The 23,013-nt window shown below is 45.3% G+C and overlaps 1 protein-coding gene across 3 annotated transcripts in view; it reads right to left on the bottom strand.

The window, feature by feature from the left end:
* FAM114A1 (family with sequence similarity 114 member A1) overlaps positions 1-23,013 on the bottom strand; it is a 56,773-nt gene that overhangs the window by 21,785 nt on the left and 11,975 nt on the right. For 2 of the 3 annotated variants that reach the window (XM_040966470.1, XM_040966471.1), the window contains 5 exons: positions 14,735-14,822; positions 8,411-8,524; positions 8,184-8,290; positions 4,713-4,847; positions 3,157-3,309 (listed from right to left, as the gene is read on the bottom strand). In XM_040966470.1, the coding sequence (XP_040822404.1) occupies positions 3,157-3,309; positions 4,713-4,847; positions 8,184-8,290; positions 8,411-8,524; positions 14,735-14,822 (597 nt within the window). Of the gene's footprint in view, positions 1-3,156; positions 3,310-4,712; positions 4,848-6,042; positions 6,072-8,183; positions 8,291-8,410; positions 8,525-14,734; positions 14,823-23,013 lie in introns of those variants that run through there. The other variant, XM_040966472.1, reaches the window with a different exon arrangement.

Raw genomic sequence — 23,013 nt, 5'->3', positions numbered from 1 at the left:
TCAATAAATAATGCATGACATAATTAATATACATAACAGGTGTGTCCACAGGTAAGCAAACAGAAATACCTAATGTCATATCTGTTTCTTCTCTGAGATCTTACGGCTTCAGGAAGTGTCAGTCAGTAACGGCCATGACTGATGTGGGTGGAGGTTACAGACAGGGTACCAGGGAGGGGCTCTGCCGCCTGGAGGAGGCAAGAGGGTAAGCAGGGGAGACTTCACAGAGGCGGTGATGCTTGGATGATATCATCCCTGCTGTCTTCAGAACTCTACCTTGAAACTGTCCTGTGTCACAGCTGGGGGCTGGCATTTTGCCTAACGGTTATGATGCCCAAAAGTAACTCCAGCTCTTGACTCCAGCAAATTCACCCACTAGGAGGCAGCAGGGATAAAATCAAGTACTGCAGTCCCTATACCTACATGGGAAACCTGGATTAAGTTCTCAACTCCTGGCTTTGGCCTGGCTCACTTCTGGATATTGCAGGCATTTGCAGGAATAAATCAATGGAAGGGAGCTCTTTCTCTCTCAATATTCCCTCTCAAAAACTAAGTAACAGTTACAATGAAGTAGCTGTAGAGCTGTGTAGGCAGCCTCTGGAGATCAATTTGGATTTCTAGATGGCGCAGGGCACAGAGCACCATACCACATCAGAAAGAGAAGATGGCTGTGAAGTAGGAGGGTTTTATTTCCAGTGTACAGGTCTTAGGTCTGGAGGGGCAGTGGGCAGAGGAGTCCCAGGCATCTTGGGAATGTTTATATATTTATGATGGCAAGAGATGAGCATGCTGGGACAACTGAGAGAATTAGAGATGCCAGGACATCGTTTTTTAAATCGTTGTTAATGGACACCATTGCTGCATAATGTAATGGGTGCAGAGGCTCTGCAAGGAAGCTGGGCAGGAAATTGTCATCACAGAACCCATTAACCCACCCATTAGCTAGAGAGTTCAGCAGGTGGGAGCAAATGCACCCTGCCTGATGGCTGCTGGCCTCTCCTCCTCCTCGCCCTGGCCTTCTCAGAATCCTCATTTCAGCCTTCACTTATGTTTCTTCATCCTAGCTCACTTCACTGCCCCAAGGCTATGGGCACTGAATCATTACTTCAATGATAAACTACTACATGGTCCTCAAAAACCATTCATGGGATGTTAGATGCTACCTGGTTCTGTTTGGCACTGTGCTAAGCATTGGCCAGCAGCTGAGGGCAGACAGTCTGCCTTATAGGAACATGTGGTGTCATTTTGAAGTTTCTGTTTATTATTTGTAGCTGCAAATCATGGCAATGAAAATGGTGAGTTTTTCTTTAAAAGGGTCAATGGCTGGTGACATCTTAGAGTCAACCTAGGCCAATACCAATAACAATAATAATTCTATTTCCATCCCTGGACCTGAGCTTCAGCTGACAGAATGTCAGTAGGGATACTATGCATTATTTCTGGACAAGAGTGCTGAAAATGGGTGCATTCCCTCTATAATGTCTATCCTTATGCTAACATGGTTTGGAAGATGTAAGGCCCTGGAAGATGGCAAAATCCACTGGTGCCTTTAGTCTGGGACACAGGCAACACCACAGGGATCCCAGAGCAGTGCCCATCAGAGCACACTTGCCCTCTGACAAAACTTTTCAGGCCACTGAAGCTTCCCTTCCACAGCTGGCACAAATTGGAGTGTACTCCCTAGGGTGGGAACAAGCCACTTGTACCTGTATCCCCATGCCCAACAGGTGGCTACCAGGGGGGCTGTTTGCAGGGGGTGTGGGTACAACTTTACGGGTGCACCTTGAGGTGAAAGAGCTGGAGGTAAGAGGACAGCTTGGAGGCTGGTGTAGACATTGGATGTATAACTTCTGAGTGGATGTATAACTTCTGATCTGTGGGATTATGACAGTATGACTGTTCCTTGGTGTGGGGTTCCCCTGATAGACTCAGGGGAAGCTGCAAGTCATCTAAACCAAAAATGCATTGACTACATGCAGCCTAGCAGGCATCACAGAGCAGCAAGGGCAAACTGCAGGATGTGGGTTATTTCTGAAGCGAATGCCTGTGTGGGGTCGTTGGGAGTTATGGCTCCTTCTGCTGCCCAGCACGGGGACAGAAGGGTTGACCATGTGCCATATAGCTACCATCAAGTGGCATTTGATGCCAAACCCAACCCCGGTAAGGGAAAACATGTGTTTTGGTGGGAAGCTGCACTTTGTAGAGCTCACCCTTACTGGATTATCTTATTCTCAGTCTAGGGGAACAATTTCATATTTACAAAATTGCTCACTGTTGGTAGGTCATGCATTTTAATTAATTAAAAAGTTAATTAATTTAAGAGACTGAGAGTTCCCATCTACTCCATCACTTCCCAGATGTCCATAATCACAGGTTGGGTGAGGCCGAAGCTGGGAGCTGAGAATGTTCTCCAGGCCTCCACCGTGGGAGGCAGGAACCCCTCTCCTGGAGGCACTGTTGCCACCTGCAAGGGTCCCTGTTAACAGAACATGAAGGGGAGAAGCCAGAGTGCCCCGACTGCAGCCCAGGGATTCAGGTGTGGAATGTGGGCATCTTAATTGGTGTCTTTACCTTTAAGCTCACACCTGTTGTTGAATCATTTTTGTGTATAGATGCAGCCCACTTTTGTTCAGCTGAGGGGCACCCTTCCCTGCCATGGAGAAAGTGGGTCTGTGTGCTGCACGTGTAGTCAGCACTACTTTACTCCATGTACACTGCTGCTTCTCCGGCTTTTCTTCGTCACTGGTTCTAGCATCTGCCTGGCTCCCTCCCCAGTGAAGAAGTGAAATAAACTCTTTAAGAGGTGCTCATTTTGTAGCCGAAAGAGAGACATGATTTTGTTTCTTGTGAAAATTATCCTTGACCAGTTTGGACTATATGGATTTCACTGAGGACTCAAGAGCAATCATAAAGGAAATAAACACAAATAGGAACATACGATGTGATAACCTGGCAGGGCAGAGGGCTTCCACTATCTGGTTGGGCAGAGGCAATCTCTCCTGGATTAGAAAAGCATCACAAGTGGGACCAAAACACAGGAGGAGGGGGCCTGCAGCATGCTAACAACGAGATCTCTTCATGGCTTCCTGCAACTGCTTTCCTGTTTGACAGATGCATAATGCAACGTGCTTTTTCACATGATCACGGCAGACGCACCTTGCTTTCGCTCTCGTTGGACAGGATCTCCAGGGCTTCCAGGTGTGACAGACCTTGATACTCATCAAACAGCATCCCATAGTGGGCGGTCCTCTCAACCGTGAGCTGCTGTGCCAGTCTCTGCTTCTCCTTTTCCTTGGCCTCCCTCAGCATCTGTGGAAACAAACCATGTTTGTGCATGACACGCAAGGAGACCCATTTACTGCCCATGTCACGGGGCAGGTATCATGTTTGCTCACAACATGCAAGGAGCCCCACTTCCTGTCCAGGTCACCGGGCAGGCAGTAGGACTGAAGCTTGTCCTTCAGAAGGAGAGGCTTTAGTGATCTCAGAATTTCTAAGAAATGTTTCTCCAGTGGTGCTACTGATCATTTTAATGTAATCTTGGCATGTCACTACATACTATGCAGAAACAAAGTAAAAATGTCACACATGGGACTAAGTCTGTGAAGCAGTACACAACAAAAGCCTAACACTGGCTTCCAGCAAAATGTTTTCCATGTATGTGATTAACATTCCTGTTTTCTGCAATGTCCCCATGTTCTATAGACAGCAAGCTTCAAGGACACTGGAAAATTCAATTTCTTGTGATGGTCTTAACCACGAATTCTATACCTACTCAGAATTCAAAACAGAAGTAAGCTGGTCTGATATTACTTGTTACATTATTTTACTTGACAGAATTATAGAGAGACAGAGAGGAAGCAAGATCTTCCATTCACCAGTTCACTCTCCAGTGGCCAGCCACCATGACCAGAACTGAGTTGGTCTGAAGGTAGAAACCAGAAATTTCTTCTGGGTCTCCCAAGCGGTACTGGAGCCCAAGGACTTGCGGCATCCTCTGCTGCCTTCTCAGGCAATTAGCAGAGAGCTGGATCAGAAGTGGAGCTGCCAGGACGCCAACTGTCATCCATAGGGGATGCCAGAACCACAGGCAGAAGATTAACTTGCCATGCCACTGTGCTGGCCCCTATATGCAATCTTAACTTAAGCATTGTATATGTGTATACATAATCACATATGTATAGAGAACTTCAATAACTGCCCCCTCCCCAAAATCAATAAATACAAACTCAGAATATGTTCAGCACTAGCTCCTCAGAGTAATTAAGCTCACATTCTTGGTCTGGTCTTTGGGACTTTGGTTTAATCCTTCAGGTGCCTTGGGCCTGGATGCTTTCCCGGCTGCCGCCTTTCATTGCACAGCCCACATTTACTCCAGCAGGAAGTCTGGAACCCAAATAGACTTGGCCTCAGCCCTGCATCACTCTCCGCACAGGTCCTCCCTCCTCCTACCCCATACTGTTCTGAGCCACTGGGCTGGTGTGCTTGTCTGGGTTCAAGGTTACTGTCTCTTGGGATGGGGGAGTGAGCCTGCACATCTCCCTCCTATGCCTGGCACACGTAAGACCAGGGAGCCTAAAGCTGCTGGCCTTTGGCGGCATTCCTTCCTCAATGGTCACTCTCCACTCTGGTGCAGTGTGAATATAAATCCTGTGCTTTACAGGACCCTTTACCACACCCAAAGACAACCTTGCCAAGGCACATGACCCAACCTGTGACAAGGAAACGGTTCTCTCCATGAGGGTCTTGGTCCTCTTAAAGCCGGGGTCGCTCTCGGCAAGGACATGCATGGTCTTCTTCCCGATGAATTCTAAGGCATCAAGGCCACCAGTCAGGACGCTCTTACCCTGCCAGGGACACAATTGCAGGAGATGAGATTTTTGTCGTTTTTCTGTTTGGCAGCCAACAGCAACTCCTAAATAACTGGCATGCTCTTCAAATATTAAAATCAATATAAAGGCACAGGGTTTTTTTTTTTTCTTTTCCTCTCATCAGATTTATCATCCATTTAATCCTATTTTCTTTCCCTTGGAAAAGCATATGCTATGTAATGTATAGGGCATTACAATGTAATTAAAAAAAAAAACAAAAAGCAATGTCTAGGGAATAAAAGCCATGGCAAAAGGGAGTGCATTTCACTGGTTTCATTTCTATGTACTCAAGATGCTGAGTGAGCAGGTGACCCAGTTGCTGGTCTGGAAAAATTTAACTCACGTAACAGAGTTATTTAGAGCAACCTATTAGAATGTCAAATACTCTTGGCAATTTAGGGGATTCTTTAATCTCAGGCCCTTGGGAGTACAGAGCCCTGGGGCTGTTTGAGACGACTCCTGAATCCTTTCAGAAACCAGCAAAAACTGCCAATAATTAGTATATTCATGATTTCAGCCAGGGGGACTGCCATGTATTTCTGGCTTTAAACATTCCCCTGCTTTACAGTTATTCCCCTAAAAAAAATCCCTTTGTCAGAGGCAACAACAACAACAAAAAAACCCAAACTCAAAGCCACTGTGGCTTATATCAGCTGCTCTGGCAAACCAAACCATGTATAATTCTTTGCAACTTTTTTTGTACAAATCCCCTGACTACACAACTGTAATTATAATATGCACACCTTATGCTTTCCCTCTACTTTATAGAGGTAATATAAATTACAGTGCATCATACCTGCACTTTCCAATCTTCATAAATATCCCACTCACAGACTATTCAGTGTCATAGAATGTATTTGCTCCATCTGTCATTTCCATCCCGGCATGGCCTTTGTGTTTAGATTTGGGGGCTGATCAATAATCATAACACAGACTGCAAGATGCAACGCTCTGGGAGGAGGATGGGATCCCTGCAAGATGTGCTTTCACACGACTTGATCTGTTGCCATGGGTCACCCAGAAGAGGAAAAAAGGGAGAAGGAAGGACCTGGGGGTTTTGGGGAGGGGTGGTGGAGGTCCAGAAGGCCCAGAGTGGAATGCTGCAGGCAGACTCAGGGTATTCTGGAGGTCATCAACTGGCCTCCTGTGCCACAGGTGTTGCAAGAGAAACCTTCATCCCCAACGGCTGCTGGACAGGTACTGAGATGGGGCCCCAAAAGCCCATTTACTGCTCCTTGTCCACCCTGCCTAGGATAGAGATTCCTGAGTGACAAGGAGACAAGCACATTTTCTCTCTTCCTGGCATGCCCAGATGTGTAAGTCCATATAAAACAGCCTCCTCTGTCCACAACCCCTTTCCTTGCAGCACCAAGTGCTGAGCTGCCCCTGTCTGCCAGAGCCATGTGCCCCTTGCTTACCAGCCCATGCCAACCCCTCACACAGCTCCTGGGCCATAGTGGGAATTAACGTTTTTCTGTTAAATGAATGAAAGCATTGGTGAGGTGTGAGTCATACATAGGAAAGTGAATTACTTGCTGAGGTGTACCACAATTATGGAATCAGCAAAAATCTAGGCTATGAGATACACCCTAGATTGAATGGCTTAATTACCGAAAGCGATAAAAAAATCATGAAGGGTTGGATGGAAATCTGAACTAGCAAGTTCAGAAAGGGGCAAAGCAAAACCTTCAATGCCCTATAGATGCTTAGGTGAGGAGTTCAGAAAGCAATCACGCAAGGGGCAGGCATTTGGTGCGCTGGTTAGTTAAGCTTCTTCTTAGGATGTCCCGTTCCCCCATCAGAGCAGCCGGGTTGGAGTCCCTGCTCCGTTTCCAGGCCCAGCTTCCTGCTAATGTGCACGTTAGGAAGGGTCAAATTCTTGAGTCCCTGCCATGTGTGTGTGAGACCTGGGCTGAGTTATTGGCTCCTGGCCAATTTTGCAATGAAAAGGTAAACAAGACAGTTTTGAGCAACCAGCAGGATAGAAAATCCCCATTTCTACAGGATAGAAAATCCCCACTTTCTTGCTGGTCCCGAGGACAAGGTGGCTGCCTTCTGCCAACTGGGGTCTACACACTTCATCAACACCTTTGGTGTCTTGCTGCCAATGACCAGACTCCTTTAAGATGGAGGCAGGAGCCTGAAGGCATACATCTGGAGTTCTACAAGGAAAGGAGAAGAGGACAGTGGGAATTGTGAGGTGAGGATAAGGGAAGAACGCTATCTAGTCGTCATCATTTCTTTTTTTTTTTTTTTTTTTTTGGAAAGTCAGATATACAGAGAGGAGGAAAGACAGAAAACGATCTTCCATCCATTGATTCACTCCCCATGTGATTGCAATTGCCAGAGCTGAGTCAATCTGAAACCAGGAGCCAGGAGCTTCTTTCAGGTCTCCCATGCAGGTACAAGGTCCCAAGACTTTGGGCTATCTTTGACTGCTTTCCAAGGACACAAGCAGGGAGTTGGATGGGAAGTAGGGCTGCTGGGATTAGAACTGGCGCCCCCCCATATGTGATCCCGGGGCTTATAAGGTGAGGACATTAGCCACTAGGCTACTGCACTGAGCCCAATCTAGTTACCTTTATTATCTAGAACTACTTTTTATTTCTTTGCATTTTATTTGCAAGGCAGACACTGTTCAACTGCCCATTTTCTCCTCAAATGCCAGTGACAGCCAGGACTGAGCGAAGCTGAAGGAAGGAGTCTGGGGCTTCACCTGGATTTCCCATGTGCTTGGCAGTCCCCGGGCCATCACCTGCTGCCCCCCAGTGTACACCTTCACAGGAAGCAGAGGAGCTGGGACTTGAACCAGACACCCTGATCTGGGATGTGGGTGTCCCAAGAGGCACTTTAATTGCCTGCCCCAAGGCACACTCTAGAGATGTATCAGGGGCTGCTATTCCTGATTCTGTTTCTGCTCGTCTTTCATGTGAGTGGTATTGCAATTGTTCAGAGTGAGGGTTAGAGCAGCTAGAAAACACAGCTTTCCTAGTCGGACTCCAGAGTGTTTTCTCTCTCCCTGGCCAGAGGCTGTCACTACAGTGCTTGGGCAGGACATGGTTAAATCAGACTGGAAAATATTCCTTCTAAGCAGCTTCCTTCTCTTCCACATCACATGTAGCTCATGCTGCCCTTGTTATTCAGGCTCCAAGGTTACACCTGTTCTGCAGCAGAAAACACAACAAAAACCATAATCCAGTGCTACAAGCAAAGCCCTCTTCTCTCTGATGTATCTAGGTCACTGTAAATAGAAACATCAGAAGCAAGTGCTGGGGACTTGAGGGGGCGACAGAGGAAGCAGCTACGACTCACTGTGTTTTGCACCACATTGGTGAGGGTTGACAGCACGCCCCGTGACCCCGATGAAGGAGACGTGGGTGGGCTTCCTGTGGGGCCTGGATCTGCAGCCACATCGGCAGCTAAACAGAACACAATTGTTAGCTTTCCTGCTGCTGATACGAATGTGAAAGCAGGCTCTATGTGCACACGGCACCATCAAGCCCGAGGACAAGGACAAGCAAAGAAAAGGAATAACTCACTTTCGGGTACCCCGTTTTCGGGAGTGGACTGGGCCCCTTCAGAAGATCCAGGGTTGACAGGATGAATCCGGAGGGTGGCACCTGCTTTCTCTTTGACTGCTGTCAATCCATGACCTGTCAGAGAACAGAAAGAGGCTATAGACACATGCTGGAATCCCCACGCTCTGCAAAGTTCTCTGGCTCCTCTTGGAAAGCAGTCTGAAGTGGTAGGTGTGCACCCTGATGGACAGCCAGGGGTCCACAGCCAAGGTGCCAGAGTCCTTTAGATGTGGCCACCTACCACTGCCTGCTGAGTGACCTTGGAGAAGATACTTGTGACTCAGTTTCTTTACTGGTTGTGAAGCACAAACGAGATCAGTCAGTGTACATAAAGTGCTCCCAGATTTTTAAAAATCTATTTACAAGTGAGAGCATACAAGCAAGAATGTTCCCATCAGTTGCTTCATTACCCAAATGCATTCAATGGCCAGGTGTGGGCTGGGCCAGGTAAAAGCTGGGAGCTGGGAACTCCATCTAGGTCTCCTGTGTGGGTGGCAGACCCAGTGACTGGAGCCATCCTCTGCTGCCTCTCAGGATACAAATGAGTGGAAAGCTAGAATCAGGAGCAGAGCTAGGAGCTCAAACCCAGGCTCTCTGACACAGATGTGAACATCACAACTGCTATTCCAAACACCCGCCCTTCCCAGGTACTTCTCAGCCTTGTCTGGCTCCAAGCCTGGGATCCCACACGGAGAGCCTATCTCTGCACAGTGTACCTGTCTCCTCTTCATTCCTGCAGAGCTGGGCCCTTTGCGTTTTGCTTCCTGAATGGCCTCATACCTTGCAGTCACTCTTTCAGTATTTGCTGAATGGGAATCATCTGAGCTTCAACAGGACCCTTCCAAGTGTTAGTCAGTCCAAAGGGTCTGGAGCTAACGTCCCTAGATCAACAGGCAAGTCCAGGGAGAGAACCGGGCCATTGATAAGCTGGCTTCAGCAATCATGGTCCAAAGCAAGCCATGGGGCAGTGGTTTCTTTGCTCCACCCGCATAGGAACAGCAGCTACAGTCCCCAGAACCTGGCTCAGAGGGAGTTCAAAACCAGTTGCTGAATGCACTGCTGACCCATATGGAAAACTCTTGGCTTGACAGAGAAATAGCCTCCCCTACATTTTATTCTGCAGAGCTAGCCCCACCCACTTCCAGGTCCTCATGATGAACCCTAGCACTTCCAAGTTCCCAAATCCGATGAAGGAATCAATAGCCTACTGATTCCTGTCGTTACAGCAACCCCAAAGTCCATTATGTTCAGGGACCTGCGACACCTTGGCAGCTACAATGTGCATGAGTGGTAGGACCATCCTGAGTCCCAGCAGGGGGTGGGAGCTGCACGTGCTGCCTCCCTTAGAGGCACCGTTAGGATGACCAACGGCCCATCTCTTGAATCAGAGGAAGTCATGAATGAATCCCAGACCCAAAGAGCCCATCATTATCTGTTGGAACCTTGTTTATTAGAGCAAACAGGCACCAACATTACTAAATACAGGATTAATTATAATTCAACAGAAACTACCTGTCATTCACATTGTCTTAAAAACCCTGAAACTTAAGGAGACATGATTTACAATTCTAATTACACATAGAAATATGCGTTTATATTTCATGAACAGATCCTCAGACATCATTCAAACTCATGATTCAGTTTCTCCCCAAACAAGGATGTACTGTAATTGCTAAAACTAAGATTGAGCTAATTCTCTCTGGCTTCCAGTGAATTAAGGCATTTCAACGAGTACTTATTGAAGTTTCAGTGATGCATTTAAGCTGCTTGTTATAACCATCTAATTCTACACACCGAATCCCTCTTCCTGTCATCATGAAAACAAATTTATTATTCCAAAAGGAAATCTTGAACATCCAAATCTCAGCTTACATGGCTCATTTTGGCTGGGAGGCACCATCTGTTTCGTGTTCTTCGCTCAAGCCAGGCAAGAAAGATGACGACTCCACACCCCTCCCTCAGACCACGTCAGGGCTGAATAAACTTGGTCTTCACTATCTCTTTAACCTTGACCAGAATTGCAGGTCAAGGCCCTGCCTGGTTCTCTTTGCCTCTTGCCAAGTCAAAATACACACGACCATAAAGATAGATATACAAGTTGCCTGTAGACAAACCACTTTGTTTCTGGAGGAAAATACCATTTTCATGTACAGATAAGCAGTGTGTTTGCTTAATAGCCATGACAACAGTCTGCTACTCCAACACAATTTTCTAGATAACCATTTTTTTTTCTGAAATGTTTGCAAGCAAAAGTATGTCTTTATACTACATGCTACTAGGAATATAAAGTGAAGCTTCATATTTACATACAAGCTGTGATTTTTCATTGCTTGAGGTTTAGATATTGTGCCACACCCTACTTTGAAGAGTTAACTTCCAAAAATTTTACTTAGTGTGACATCTAGTGCCCAGAACAAGAAAATAATGCTATGAGACTGCTGTAACTTCTCAGTGGATTTACTTCTAGAGACACCAACTGGGTTAAAAAAAAAAAAAGTCTAAATAATACCATAGGGTATAGTTCATAGATTGGTGTATTTATACTTCAAGTGCCCTAAAAACCAGAAACCCCTCTAAATCCCATGACTCAAAAGATGGATTATCCTGTACTCCTTGACTTATTGCAACAAAAGAAGGTGAATAAAGATGATAGTGAATATTGCATAAACGCAATCTCACTACATAATTTTTAAAGATGTTAACTGATTGGCCAGCATTTCATTTATCACCTATACTCTAGCAGATAATACCCTAAGCTTAGGCATCAGGGGTCTTGTGGAGGAATTCTGGCTCCATTACCTATTAGCTGTGTAATGCTGGAGAGCTACTCTCTGCTGCTGCTGTATATTCTCTCAAAGGAGGAAGACCTGGTACACCTGTCCACCAGGGTGATCACCAAGGAGCCACATGTGAAACCTCTGCTTTGGCCAACATTTACTCAGGACTGACTACAGCCCAGGTACTGGATAAAATATTTTCAGTATAGAAAATCATCTCAATGGTTTCAATCACCATGGGTGAGGGATATTCTAAGATCCATTTCACAACCAAGAAAACTGAGATTCAGTGGGACAAAAATCACTTGGCCAAAGTCCCAAAGACAGTGACAGTGGTAGGATTCCAACAGTCCCTGTGTCTCTACAATCCACTGTGTCCTCCCTGCTACACTAAGGTGTTTTTGTTGTTGTTCCATTGTTTTTTGTGCCATTTGAAGTTGGTTAAGGGTCACTTTTCCCACTTGGTCTGCACAGGCAGGAATGGTGTGCACTGCTCAGAATCACACTGTTCATTTTTCCTGCTGCTGATATTGTCTCTTGAACACCTTCCTCTGAACTGCTTGTGGCAGAACAAAGGTGGCTCCTCCCAGATTGTATTACAGTGGCTGGTCAAGGCAGGAGCTTATGATCTGTACATTAATGGGGGGCATGTTAATGAGCCATCTGAAGCCCCAAAGCTCCCCCACAGGATAGGTTGGAACCTCTGCTGCAACCACACTGTGTATGAACTTGGGCTATGACCTGGGTTGACTTCCAATCCTCTGAGCTCTTGCAAGGCTTTACTTTAAGAAAATTCCACAGTGAAACTCCAGTACACAAACCTCTGCCCTCGTCTGTATCCTGAGTGTCAGAATAGGACTCTCCTCCACCTCACTCTTGTCTGTGGTTGCACAGCATCCTACTGAGTTGCCTGATCACATTTTCAGTTCTTTATTGACAGATAATTACTCTTCTGGAAGCTTCACCAATTTGCAGTCTTGTTTGGGTGCATTTTAGAGCAATCAGATAAAGATATTGAGCACATTTCAGATTCTTCTAGCAAGACACCATGCTGCATTGTATAGTGCTGGTTTAGAACAATAGATTGTTGATACTGTCAGACTCAACTAAAGCAAATGATGGTGCAGTGGGAAGAGGAGCCTGCCTCCTCCCTCCGTCAGGATGGCTGCTGTCCATTCTGTAATCAGATACTCACTTCCCATTAGGTTTAACATTGACAAGCGGTGTCCTTGGTCTAGCAGCCCAGCAGAAACTCACTAACCCATGCACCTGACTCAGAGACTAAAGGGCTGTTGACAAAACCCAAGCCTGAGCCTACTATCTTTTGTAGTAATATTCTTTGAGAATGATCACATCATAGCATGCGCCAGGATCCCATATGGGCACTGGTTCTAGTCCTGGCTGCTCCGCTTCCCATCCAGTTCCCTGCTTGTGGCATGAGAAAGCAGTACAGGACGGCCCAGGACCCTGCGCTTGTGAGAGAGATTCAGAACAAGCTCGTGGCTCCTGGCTTTGGATCAGCTCAGCTCTGGCTGTACTTACACATATTCTTGCTCTTTGTTATAGTCACAATGTATGGAATCTTCCTATTCTGGAAGTTGAAAGGGACCCCAGAGTTGCTTAAACTTCCCTACCCACATTTTTCCAAATGAAGAACCCAAGTCTCAGAAAACTCAAGTGCATGGTTCAGCTAGCAGGGGGCAGTCCCTTGTGACCCCAGGTAAAGGATTTGGGACCTGGTCCTAGGACTCAAGCTACAGTGCTCATTCCAAGAGAGTACCACCTTCCAGAAGTGTCTCATCACCAATCACTCACCTGCCAAATGCCAACAGTTTTCTCCCAGTTGCAGATGTAGTTTTCTCAACTGTGAGAAACACTCGTTCCTATTTCTACCAATCCACTGGCAACAGCTCAGCAGTTTGTTGGGGGCCACATGTTTTGCACTCCTGTCTGCAAACTGAATTACCTGGGGCAGGGGTAAGCGGGTTTCTGAGTGGAAATCGATTGCAACTGACCATGGAGCTATTTTCTTTCTTTAGTCTCCACAGGTAATTTATATACTTCCAAGCACTCATCTATTGCTGCGAGTGCTGCTTCCTACCACGGCTCCTTTCCTGATGATGACAGACTGTCACTGCAGCCGAGTCCCCAGGGTCGGTCACAGTGTCTGCACATAACTGAAGGCATGCCTGGCTTGCCTTGTAGTCCTGAAGAGATACCAGTAGCTCCCACAGAGACACAGGCCACAAAGGCACCATCACTCTGGACAAAGTTTAAGAGTTTTATCTGAAAGGAGAGCCAGTAAGTGAGAGAGCTAGAAAGCTTTTCCTTCTGCAGGCACATCCTTCTAATGTGTTCAATAGCTGGAACTGGCCCAGGCTGAAGCTGAACTGGAATTCATCTCAGGTCTCTCATGTGGGTGGCTATGATCCAAACACTCATGCCATCACCCACTGTAAGCCAGGGTACACAGTAGCCAGAAGTTGGAACTGGGAGCAGAGCTGGGACACAGATTTTGGCACTCCACCTTGGGAAGTCAGTGCCCCCAGCAGTGTCCTAACCTCGGCAACCCCCTGACCAGAGCAGGTTAAAGCTGCTGCCCAGTTCGGGCTGTGGGCTCAGCTCTGCCATCTCTCCAGGTTTGCAGTACCTGTGATCCCGATTCCAAGCTGGCAGCCTCTTATTTGACTCCACTCGTGCCGCATGATTGAGTACTGCATCAGGTTCATTGAAAGCTATCTCATTTCCAGTTATACATGTTTACAATTTCAGTCAGTATTATATAAGGCATGGCTTTTTTTTTGTTGTTTTGTTTTTTTTATGTACTAGAAAGGCAAAGTGAGAGAGAGGAGGAGAGACAGAGACCTCTTCCATCCACTGGTTCACTCCCCAAATGGCTGCAATGCCTGGAGCCAGGAACTCCATCTGAATCTCCTACATAGATGGTAGGAGCCCAAGCACTTAGATCATCCTCCATTGTTTTCCCAAGGCACAAGAGTAGGGAACTGGATATGAAGTGGAGCAGCTAGGACTTCTGAGTTCCCCTTTCAAATCCCCAACCTACAGCCAAAGCTGTGAAAATACTAAGCCTCTGGAATTGGTGGTGTGACAGATGGGGATTTCAGAAAGGAGAGGCAGGTGGTAGTGAGAGAGACCAAAGATTCCTGTCCCCAAGTGAAAAGTGTAAAGTCATGGGGACTTCACTCCTGTCACTAGGTTCTGTTGGCTGGCCAAGGTGACAGGGTCTCTCAGCTGACTCTGAGTTCACCAAATCCCAACTCTGACACTGCTGACTTGAACAAAGTCTCAGCCTCTGTGGTTTAGTTGCTTATGTGTCCCATGGAGAAAATAACAGATTTCCCTGAAGGATGATTTTGAAGACTGCATGTATTAGCATACATGAAGTGCTTAGAACAGCAAGCACCAAAATCAGTTTGCTTGTGGGCTGACATTAAACTCAGTGCATGGTGCAGTGGATGTCAGCTCCAGGGTAACATGTGCGGCTTACCTACTGTGGCGGAGGCGGATGAGAGCAGAGATTTTCCCCAGGAGCCCCAGCCTGCCCAGCCTCCTCCCTGTGGAGTGGAGTCCACGGCCTGTGGAGAAACATAAGGGCTACAGGTCAGCAATCCAGCTTCTCCCTGAAAGGGAAACCATCCCCTTCCCCCACGGGCTTGAAACAAAGAGAAGGTTAAAAAAGCAAAAGGAGTCACCAGTAAACACATCTCAAGGACTTGGGGTTTACAAGAGTCCCAGGTGTGTATCTTAACCCACACTGCAATGCACATTTGGAACCAAACTGATGTGTGGTGTTCTTGGCCTTTGAATAGATGGAACGGCTTGAGAAGGGGAGTTCAACACTACTGGAGCCTGAAGGCTCTCCATTTTCTGTATGTCAGGGATGGGAGCTGCGTGTACAGAGCTGGGTAAATTGGGAGATACAGACAACAGAGCACACAAGAGTAGTCTGAAAACATAGGAGACAACCTTGACCTGGGCAGCTTGCACAGTGCTAGACAAATGCAGCTTTCAAGACAGGATTAGCTGTCAAATTTGAACAATGGCAGGTGATGCTTCGGCATGGACGGTAGGCAAAGTAGGAGCAGTCAGGGAAAGCTTCACAGTGGGGATCACACTGATGTGAGGTGTCCATTCCACTAGCAATGACCCCCATAAACTATATCTCTCTCCCAAGTGGTAGGCTGTCCCTTGCCTTGGTAGATGGCAATCCTTGTGCTTAGGTATTTGACATCAGGATTGAGAAGCTGTGGCTTGGCAAGAACTGTCTGCTTGAATAGAAAAGTCAGGCTACATGAAGTAAAGATAGTCCAAGCACCCAATCCACTGAGCATTCAGCAGCCCAGAGTGAACAGAATGAAGCAGACATGACCACTAGAAGGGTTATATCCCAGAGAGCTTCCCAGACCCTGGTTTCCACCCCTCTCCCACAAGGGCCCTATAAGATTTCCATATAATCTGGCTCACTCTTTTCTTAAAAGGTGTTTTGTTTACTGATCCATCCCAGACCCTAGAAGAGTGCCTGGAATGCAAAAAGTGCTTAACCCCTGTTGCATAAAGTACAGATACTCATTCATTTTTCTCAGTTGCATGTACATTTGTTTCTGTTACTTGCAACCAATGAGGCCTGCTGGCTCAGTTAGTGGAACCACAGTACTGTCTGACTCTTCAGAATTAAAAACAAGGCAAGAACAGATACATATAGACTTCAACTCTGAAGAAGCATAGCATTTTCACTGAATAAAAACTGGAGGAGAAAGATGGAAGGGAAGACAGGAAGGAGGGGAGGCAAGTTAGAGAGGAAGTGAAAAATTCCTATACAGCTTGTAGATCCTATTATTTTTGACCCAAGGATGGCCCACAGTCACCCTTAACTTCCTTCCACTCCTGCAGATAAGGGTGCCCATGCAAGACTTTTTTGATCAATAAGATACACAAGAATGAACAGGAAAGTTAAATCACTTTCATGATAAATTAAGCAGCTATGGCTAGGGCCAATTCTTCCTTTTTTCTGACTTGAAAGTGGGTACGACACTTGAAACTGAAGAAATCATTTTGGCTGCCATTGGGCCAATGAATCAGTCACTTGTCCTGGCATTCCTGAACAATTAAACCAGTATGAGTGGTTGCCCCTCTCCATGCTTTTTATTAGGTGAGGGGGAAAAAAGCTACTCTGTAAACTACAATATATTGGATTTTAGTCACTTGCATCCAAATGCATTCCTGATTCACCAATTAAATAACAAATACCAAACATCAGTGCATAGTTAAGCGACAAAGTCTACAATTAAATGATCTGGGCTTGACTTTGTTTTGTCATTTCTAGCAACTAGTTACCCAAGTCTATTTTTTCATTATAAAATATGAGATATTGTAATGTAAGGATTTTAGAATGAATAACTTCACAGGGTTACTGTAAAGATTTAAAAAATCATTCACATGGAGTTGTGGTACAAAATACAAAATAAATACTGGTACAAAATAAGTGTTGGCTAATAAGAAGAAATTTCATTTTTGAGACTAAGAAATGAAACATGCTGGGAATTGTCATTTTTTTTCCCTCTCCATCTGGAAATGATGAGAAACTTGTTAACATGAATGGAAAGATTCATGACTCATGACTGTCTGCTTTCATTTTTGGTGTCTACATTGATTTTCTTCACTTCAGCAATGGAACCCAATGGCAATTTTATAACACCAGGAAGACAGATGGAAGTAAGTGATTAATATCACCCTTTCACAGGACAAATCACTATCTATGATTAGGAAGAGTTAATACACTTAGGAGTGACAGCTCCTGACTCAAATTTACAATATTTAATGGGTTCTGACAGCTGGTAATTGACTAGCAAATGGAAATAAATGTTAAATGAGTTTAGAGCCTTCTGATGTATAATAAATGACTCCTCCAATTGCTTTATTAATAAAATCATTTGACACTGAGTTGTGACTTTTTGATCAGCTACCAAGAATGTGTTATTGAAGGTAAACACTCAAATATCTTAAAGCACACATTTAATATAAAAGCATATTAACTAAAGGATAAATAAAAATGACAAACACATCTCAGTAGGCACATTATCTTCATTTAGAATGGCCTTAATGTCACATACTTAGGAGGCTCAAAAAAGGCAGCCTACATCAATCTAGATCACTCATTTTAAAATTTAGCTATCTTACAGCTCTTTTCTCACTTTCTCTCCATATATCCCCCATACCTCTTAACAGAATTCATATCCTAATTCACAGAAAAAGTCATCATATGAGAACTCTCTCAGCTTCCTGCACCTCTTCATAAACTCTCAGAAGAATGAGGCATATTGTGCGGCAAGTCAGACTTGGCTTGGTTAAGGCCAGGGGATCCACCCAACTTGAGATCATTTAAACATTTGGAACCACTGTGTTGTCCTAGGTATATGAAAGAATGCTTGATTGTATCAACTTCAATGTTCTTCAGGAAAAAACACATCCTTATCTAGTATCCCAGTCAAAGGCCATTATCATTAAATAGAGAATGTATTTCATTTTGGGACTATCAAGTTCAAAGGTATCATTAGATAGAAAAAATCTTACAGGTACAGGCCTTTGGCACAGCAATCGCTGTGTCACTGGAACACTTACAGTCCATATATGACTATCTGAGTTTGAGTTTTCTGATAATGTGTATTCTGGGACATGGTCACTGAAGAACTGGGTCTTCACCACTCCCAGGTGATACCCAGATCAAGTCCAGGACTCCTAGCATCAGCATGGTCTACCCCAGGTATTGTGGGTAACTGGGCAGTGAACCAATGGATGATTTTTGTCTGTTTTCTATTCCTCTCTTGCTCTACTTCTCAAATAAAGTTGTCCTTAAAAAGAGAGTTCTAAAAACAAAAATATTTGCAAATCTCAGAACTCTCTCAAATTTAAAAGGTCTTTTAACATATAGATAGAAAATTCATGTACCTCTCTTAAAGATCCAAGATCTCCTTGTGTAGTCGGAGAATCAGGCCCTGTGTATGAACTGCACTTAGGGATGTAGGTGACAGGAGCCATAAAACTAAGTCCTTGTTGTTTGACTCATGAAACGTGAGCACCTCTAAAATCAGATTCAGCATGACAGGAGGATGTCAACTGCTTTGGATGCCTACAGCTCTGTCAAAATATCTGGTTGAAAATAGCCTCAGTTATTATCAAGTAGTTTTCTTCCTTGGTAAGGATGCATCATGCAAGTCTGGGAAGTTCGAAAAATTTAATATAGAAAAGTTTAAAGTATCAAAGTCATTTTATTAATATTTTTATATATACTTGCATCTTTTCTGTCCTACTAGTTGTGAAGAGTGATTCGAACCTCCCATCTTGAACCTGGCGCAGCTTCCTGCTTCCCTTTCCCACTGCCTGTGAAAATCAAACCTTTGAGGTTATCCACCAATGAGGTGTAATCTCATGGCGTCTTACCTGAAAACCTCACACCCCATCTCTCCAGTCCCTCTCCCTGGTCCCCACCCACCTACCTGTGGCTCAGATAATCTCAATCACCAGGCCATTGGGGCCCGCCCACAGCCCCTCCTCCCAACCAATTCCCTAGGCTCCCCACAACTAGCAGGCTCACCTGGGTTGTATAAATGAGCCTCCGCATGTGCCCCTTGCCTTCTCCTTCCTCTTCCCTTTTTACCTGGCTCTCCCCCATCCTTCTTCTTGCCCCATCCCCTGCCCTGGCAGCTGCCCATCCTGCCACTAAGGCAGGAGACATGTCCCTCCCAGTTTTCTCCCTCTCCACCCCTGCTACCCTGCTGGAATAAAGAACCTCCTAGTACCTCATCGTGCCTGATACTTTGGCTCACAGCAAACTAATGGTAAAGAGAGGACTTGGCTGTAGGAAATTAGCTGTGTACAAGAAACTTTATCTGGATTTCAAACCTAACACTAATAGTGAAGGAGTTTGATCTCTGAGCATAATGATTTCTGAAAACCAATTCAAAATGATGAGTAACTGAACTATCAGAATACTAATTTCAAGCTGGAATCATTCTAAGTTATGCACACTATTTTAACATTTAAGAGGCTTTTTAAGACCACTCTATAAAGACAGTTAACCAGTTGTATAAAAATCATTAAGGAATCAGGAAGATTTTATAAAAGCAGATAAATCAGACACTTAAAAAGGAAATGGGATATATTACATGTTTAAAGGCAGTTTAAAATATTTGAGTATGCTTGAATTGATTCAAAGGATCAAACATCAGTCAAACATGTGACTGCTGAGTTCTGCTAAACTTTGAAATAAATTAAGACTTGTGAGTGGGATATAAAGTCCAGGAAAGAGCTGATTGTTAACTTGAGATCTTATTAAAATCAACATTAACTATTGAAACTAATTGTCTGAGCAGACCTTTCAGTACACAGCTTAAACACTGACCACCTCAAAAACCCATCTAATCACAAACCACACGACACTCCGACTCACAGTTACTCCCGCCTCTCTGCTGGGATGGCAATGAAGCCTTTCTCTCCATCACCACTGTCACCAACTGCATCCAGCTGCACGGGCAGGCTGGCTATCCCTCTTTCGGCTACATCCTGCACTTGACCATGCACACAACCTCTCCACCTTAAAACCAACAAATGAAGATCAAACCAAGGTGTGCCATGGCTTGGACAGAATTTAATGTATCCCTAGAAAGCTCATTGTTAGAGGCTTGGTGCCAGTGTGGCAATGTAAGGAGGTAAGGGACCTGTAAGAGGTCTTTGTGGGAGGCGTTGTCCCAGAAAGAACCCGACTTCACTTCCCAGGGCTCTGGCTGGTCTAGTCAGCAGGATGCTACAAACAAAAATGCAGCTCTTAGGCTTCCTGTCTGGCTGTGTGAGCACGTCCTCTCACACACACCATGATGAACCACAACTGGGGCACCCCTCACCAGAGCTTGCGCCATGCTGTCTGGGCTCTGGGCATCCCAACAATGAGCTCATTTAAATCTCTCTTAAAAAAAAAAGTTGCTGTCCATCCTTGGGTGTTTTGTCACAGCCATGGAAAACAGACCGAGTCAAGGACAAAACTTTTCCTTCCAACTTTTTTGGTTTCTGCTCCCTGCCTTTCTTCTCCACCTCCTGCACCCAGCCCCTCTCTGTACTCCTCTCCCACCACCACAAAACAAAACACCTGCGGCCACAGTTCCCTGACACCCTTCCCATCAAGGTCACGGTAGCTTCCTACCATGAAAGCCATAGGCTCACTCATTTTAGCCTTTGCTACTAGGCTTAACTACCTACACAACTGCAGAGTATTCTATGCCCACGGTGCCTGTGGCATTTGTGGAGATTGTTTCTTGGTGCACATGGTGCTATTATGAACGGTTGTTAGCTCCAGCCACAATCCAAGGGCTGCCAGCATTCCAATCAGGTGGGCAGGGTGGTCAGCTGGTCTCTAATCAGAAAAGCTGGACAAAGGTGGCAATTTTTATGTTAGTGATGCTATTATCAGTAGTTCTATGAACACTTAAGGCTTTCCTATAATTAGCATAGTGAATTACAGAAAGAGACTTTAACTATTCACTAGAACGCTCAATATCTGAGAGGGGTTGTAGATGGATAAATGCTCACAAAGTGATTTCAAAACAAGATTCATTTAATTTACTCAAAAACTTCAGAAGGCAGACATGTTAAGAGCATATTTTTAAAAATGTGCTGTTTTTATTAACCATCCTAATTATTACAAGCCTGAAATTGGATCCTAAAATCTACCAACAGCATATGGTTTTGAATCAACAGGAGCACTTATCTTAAAAATTAGGAGCCAAAGCTCCTTACAGTACAAAGACAGTTTGGAGGCAAAACAGATTTTCAAGGGGCCAGCATGATGGCTCAATTGGCTAATCCTCTGCTTTCAAGCACCAGCACCCCATTTGGGTGCCAGTTTGTGTCAAGGCTGTTCCACTTCCCATTCAACACCCTGTCTGTGGTCTGGGAAAGCAATAGAGGATGGCCCAAAGCCGTGGGACTCTGCATCCATTTCGAAGCCCTACTCTCTCTGTCTCTCTTCTCGACAGATCCATCTTTTCCAGCAAAAAAAAAAAAAAAAAAAAAAAAAAAAAAAAAAAAATTTTTGTTTTAAATCTTAAAAGTAGGTTCTGGAGCTGGGAAACCTTGGCTTAGAGTCCTAGTCTGCCACATCCCTATTTGAGGTGGATCACTTAATCACATAATGTCACCTTCCACCTCTAAGCCAATAGCATGACAAGGCCAGGCCTGAGGCTACTGCCTGAATACTTTAGGGTTGGTGTGGCAGTAGTTTCTTTTTCTTTCTTTTTTTAAATATATGTATGTAAATGTGCCATAGTGGCCACAGAACCAAGGAATTTGTTTTTCCAATAATTTAGAGTCAGATTTACAGAACAGAACGTAGGAGAGACAACGATCTTCTACCCGCTGGTTCAATCCCCAAGTAGCCACAATGGTTGGAACTGAACCAATCCAAAGCTGGGAGCCAGGAACTTCCTCCAGGTTTCCCACATGGGTGCAGGGTCCCAAGACTTTGGACCGTCCTCGACTGCTTCCCAGGCCACAAGCAGGGAGGTGGAAGGGAAGTGGAGCAGCCAGGATTAGAACTGGCCCCCATATGGGATCCCTAGAGTACAAGGCTAGGACTTTAGCCACCATGCTACCCTGCTGGGCCCTCTCCTTGGGGAACTTCTAAAGGCTGCTGATACTCAAGCCCTAAAGAGAATCCTTGGCATTGGGCCCTGGCAATCATGATTTTCAAAAGCTCCTTAGGAGGCAGAGCCAGGGCAAGATGATGACTGAATAAGATGCTCTAGTGATCTCTGCACACAACACATATTTGAATTGCTGCTTACGCATGAGCCGCCTTCATAGAAGCCAGAGTGAAACACCAAAGGAAAGACACAAAGATGGTGAGGGGAAAACAGCTGTCAGGGCATCCCATCATACACCAAAGATGGCAGGGATAGGGGACAAACAGCTGTCAAGCCATCCCGCCCTAAATCCAAGCAGTATCCTAGGTTGCCCACCTGGGTGAGGGAGAAGAAGTTAAGTCCAGACCTCAGTCTTAGAACCTAGCATAGGCCTGCCACTCTCCCCACCCCCGCCCCCAGGGCAGTGCCTGTAGACTGATCCTAGATCCTTCTTTGCCATTACGCTGCCCTGTTACCTCTGGCTAACAGGAGAGCAAGACTCCAGCTGCCAGGAAGTAGGGTGGGAGAGCCAGTACAGACATTTCCTATGGAGCCACAGTAAAATCAGCTCCAGATCCAGCCCAAAGGCCCAGACCAGTGCTCAAAGAGCAAACCTTTAGCAGTTCGCTCCAAATACACCAACTACAGATCTGGGACAGTTCCAGGCTGGGGCACTCTCTGGTGTTGGAATAGCCATGCCACAACAGCTGACTGTGGCACACCTTGACTTAGGGCCCCATCTAGTGCTTACGTAGTGGAAGTGTCCACAGGCTCAGAGAAAATTCAAACGGACTGCTTACAAAGGCAACAGTGTGAAGATATCAAATGCCAACAGTGACAAAAATTTCAGTGCAGTCTGACCTTAGCTAACAAACAAAATAAGGTGTAAGAAACTGATCAGCCAGCAACTAACACATGCAGATGCTCAGATGTCCTATTCAGACTCAACAGATAAATGAAAACCCAGACACAATTAATGACTCTGAGACACTCAGAATACAGAAGAAACTTAAAACAAATCAAAGTCTTGAACTGAAAAGCATACCAAGTGAAGTTAAAAATCTGACAGGCAGCAGGCATTGAACCTGGCAGTGGA

Source organism: Ochotona curzoniae, unplaced genomic scaffold (assembly GCF_017591425.1).
Source record: "Ochotona curzoniae isolate NIBS_2020 unplaced genomic scaffold, NIBS_Ocur_1.0 scaffold_4505, whole genome shotgun sequence".
NCBI lineage: Eukaryota > Metazoa > Chordata > Mammalia > Lagomorpha > Ochotonidae > Ochotona > Ochotona curzoniae.
This window is presented reverse-complemented; position numbering and strand designations above follow the sequence as displayed.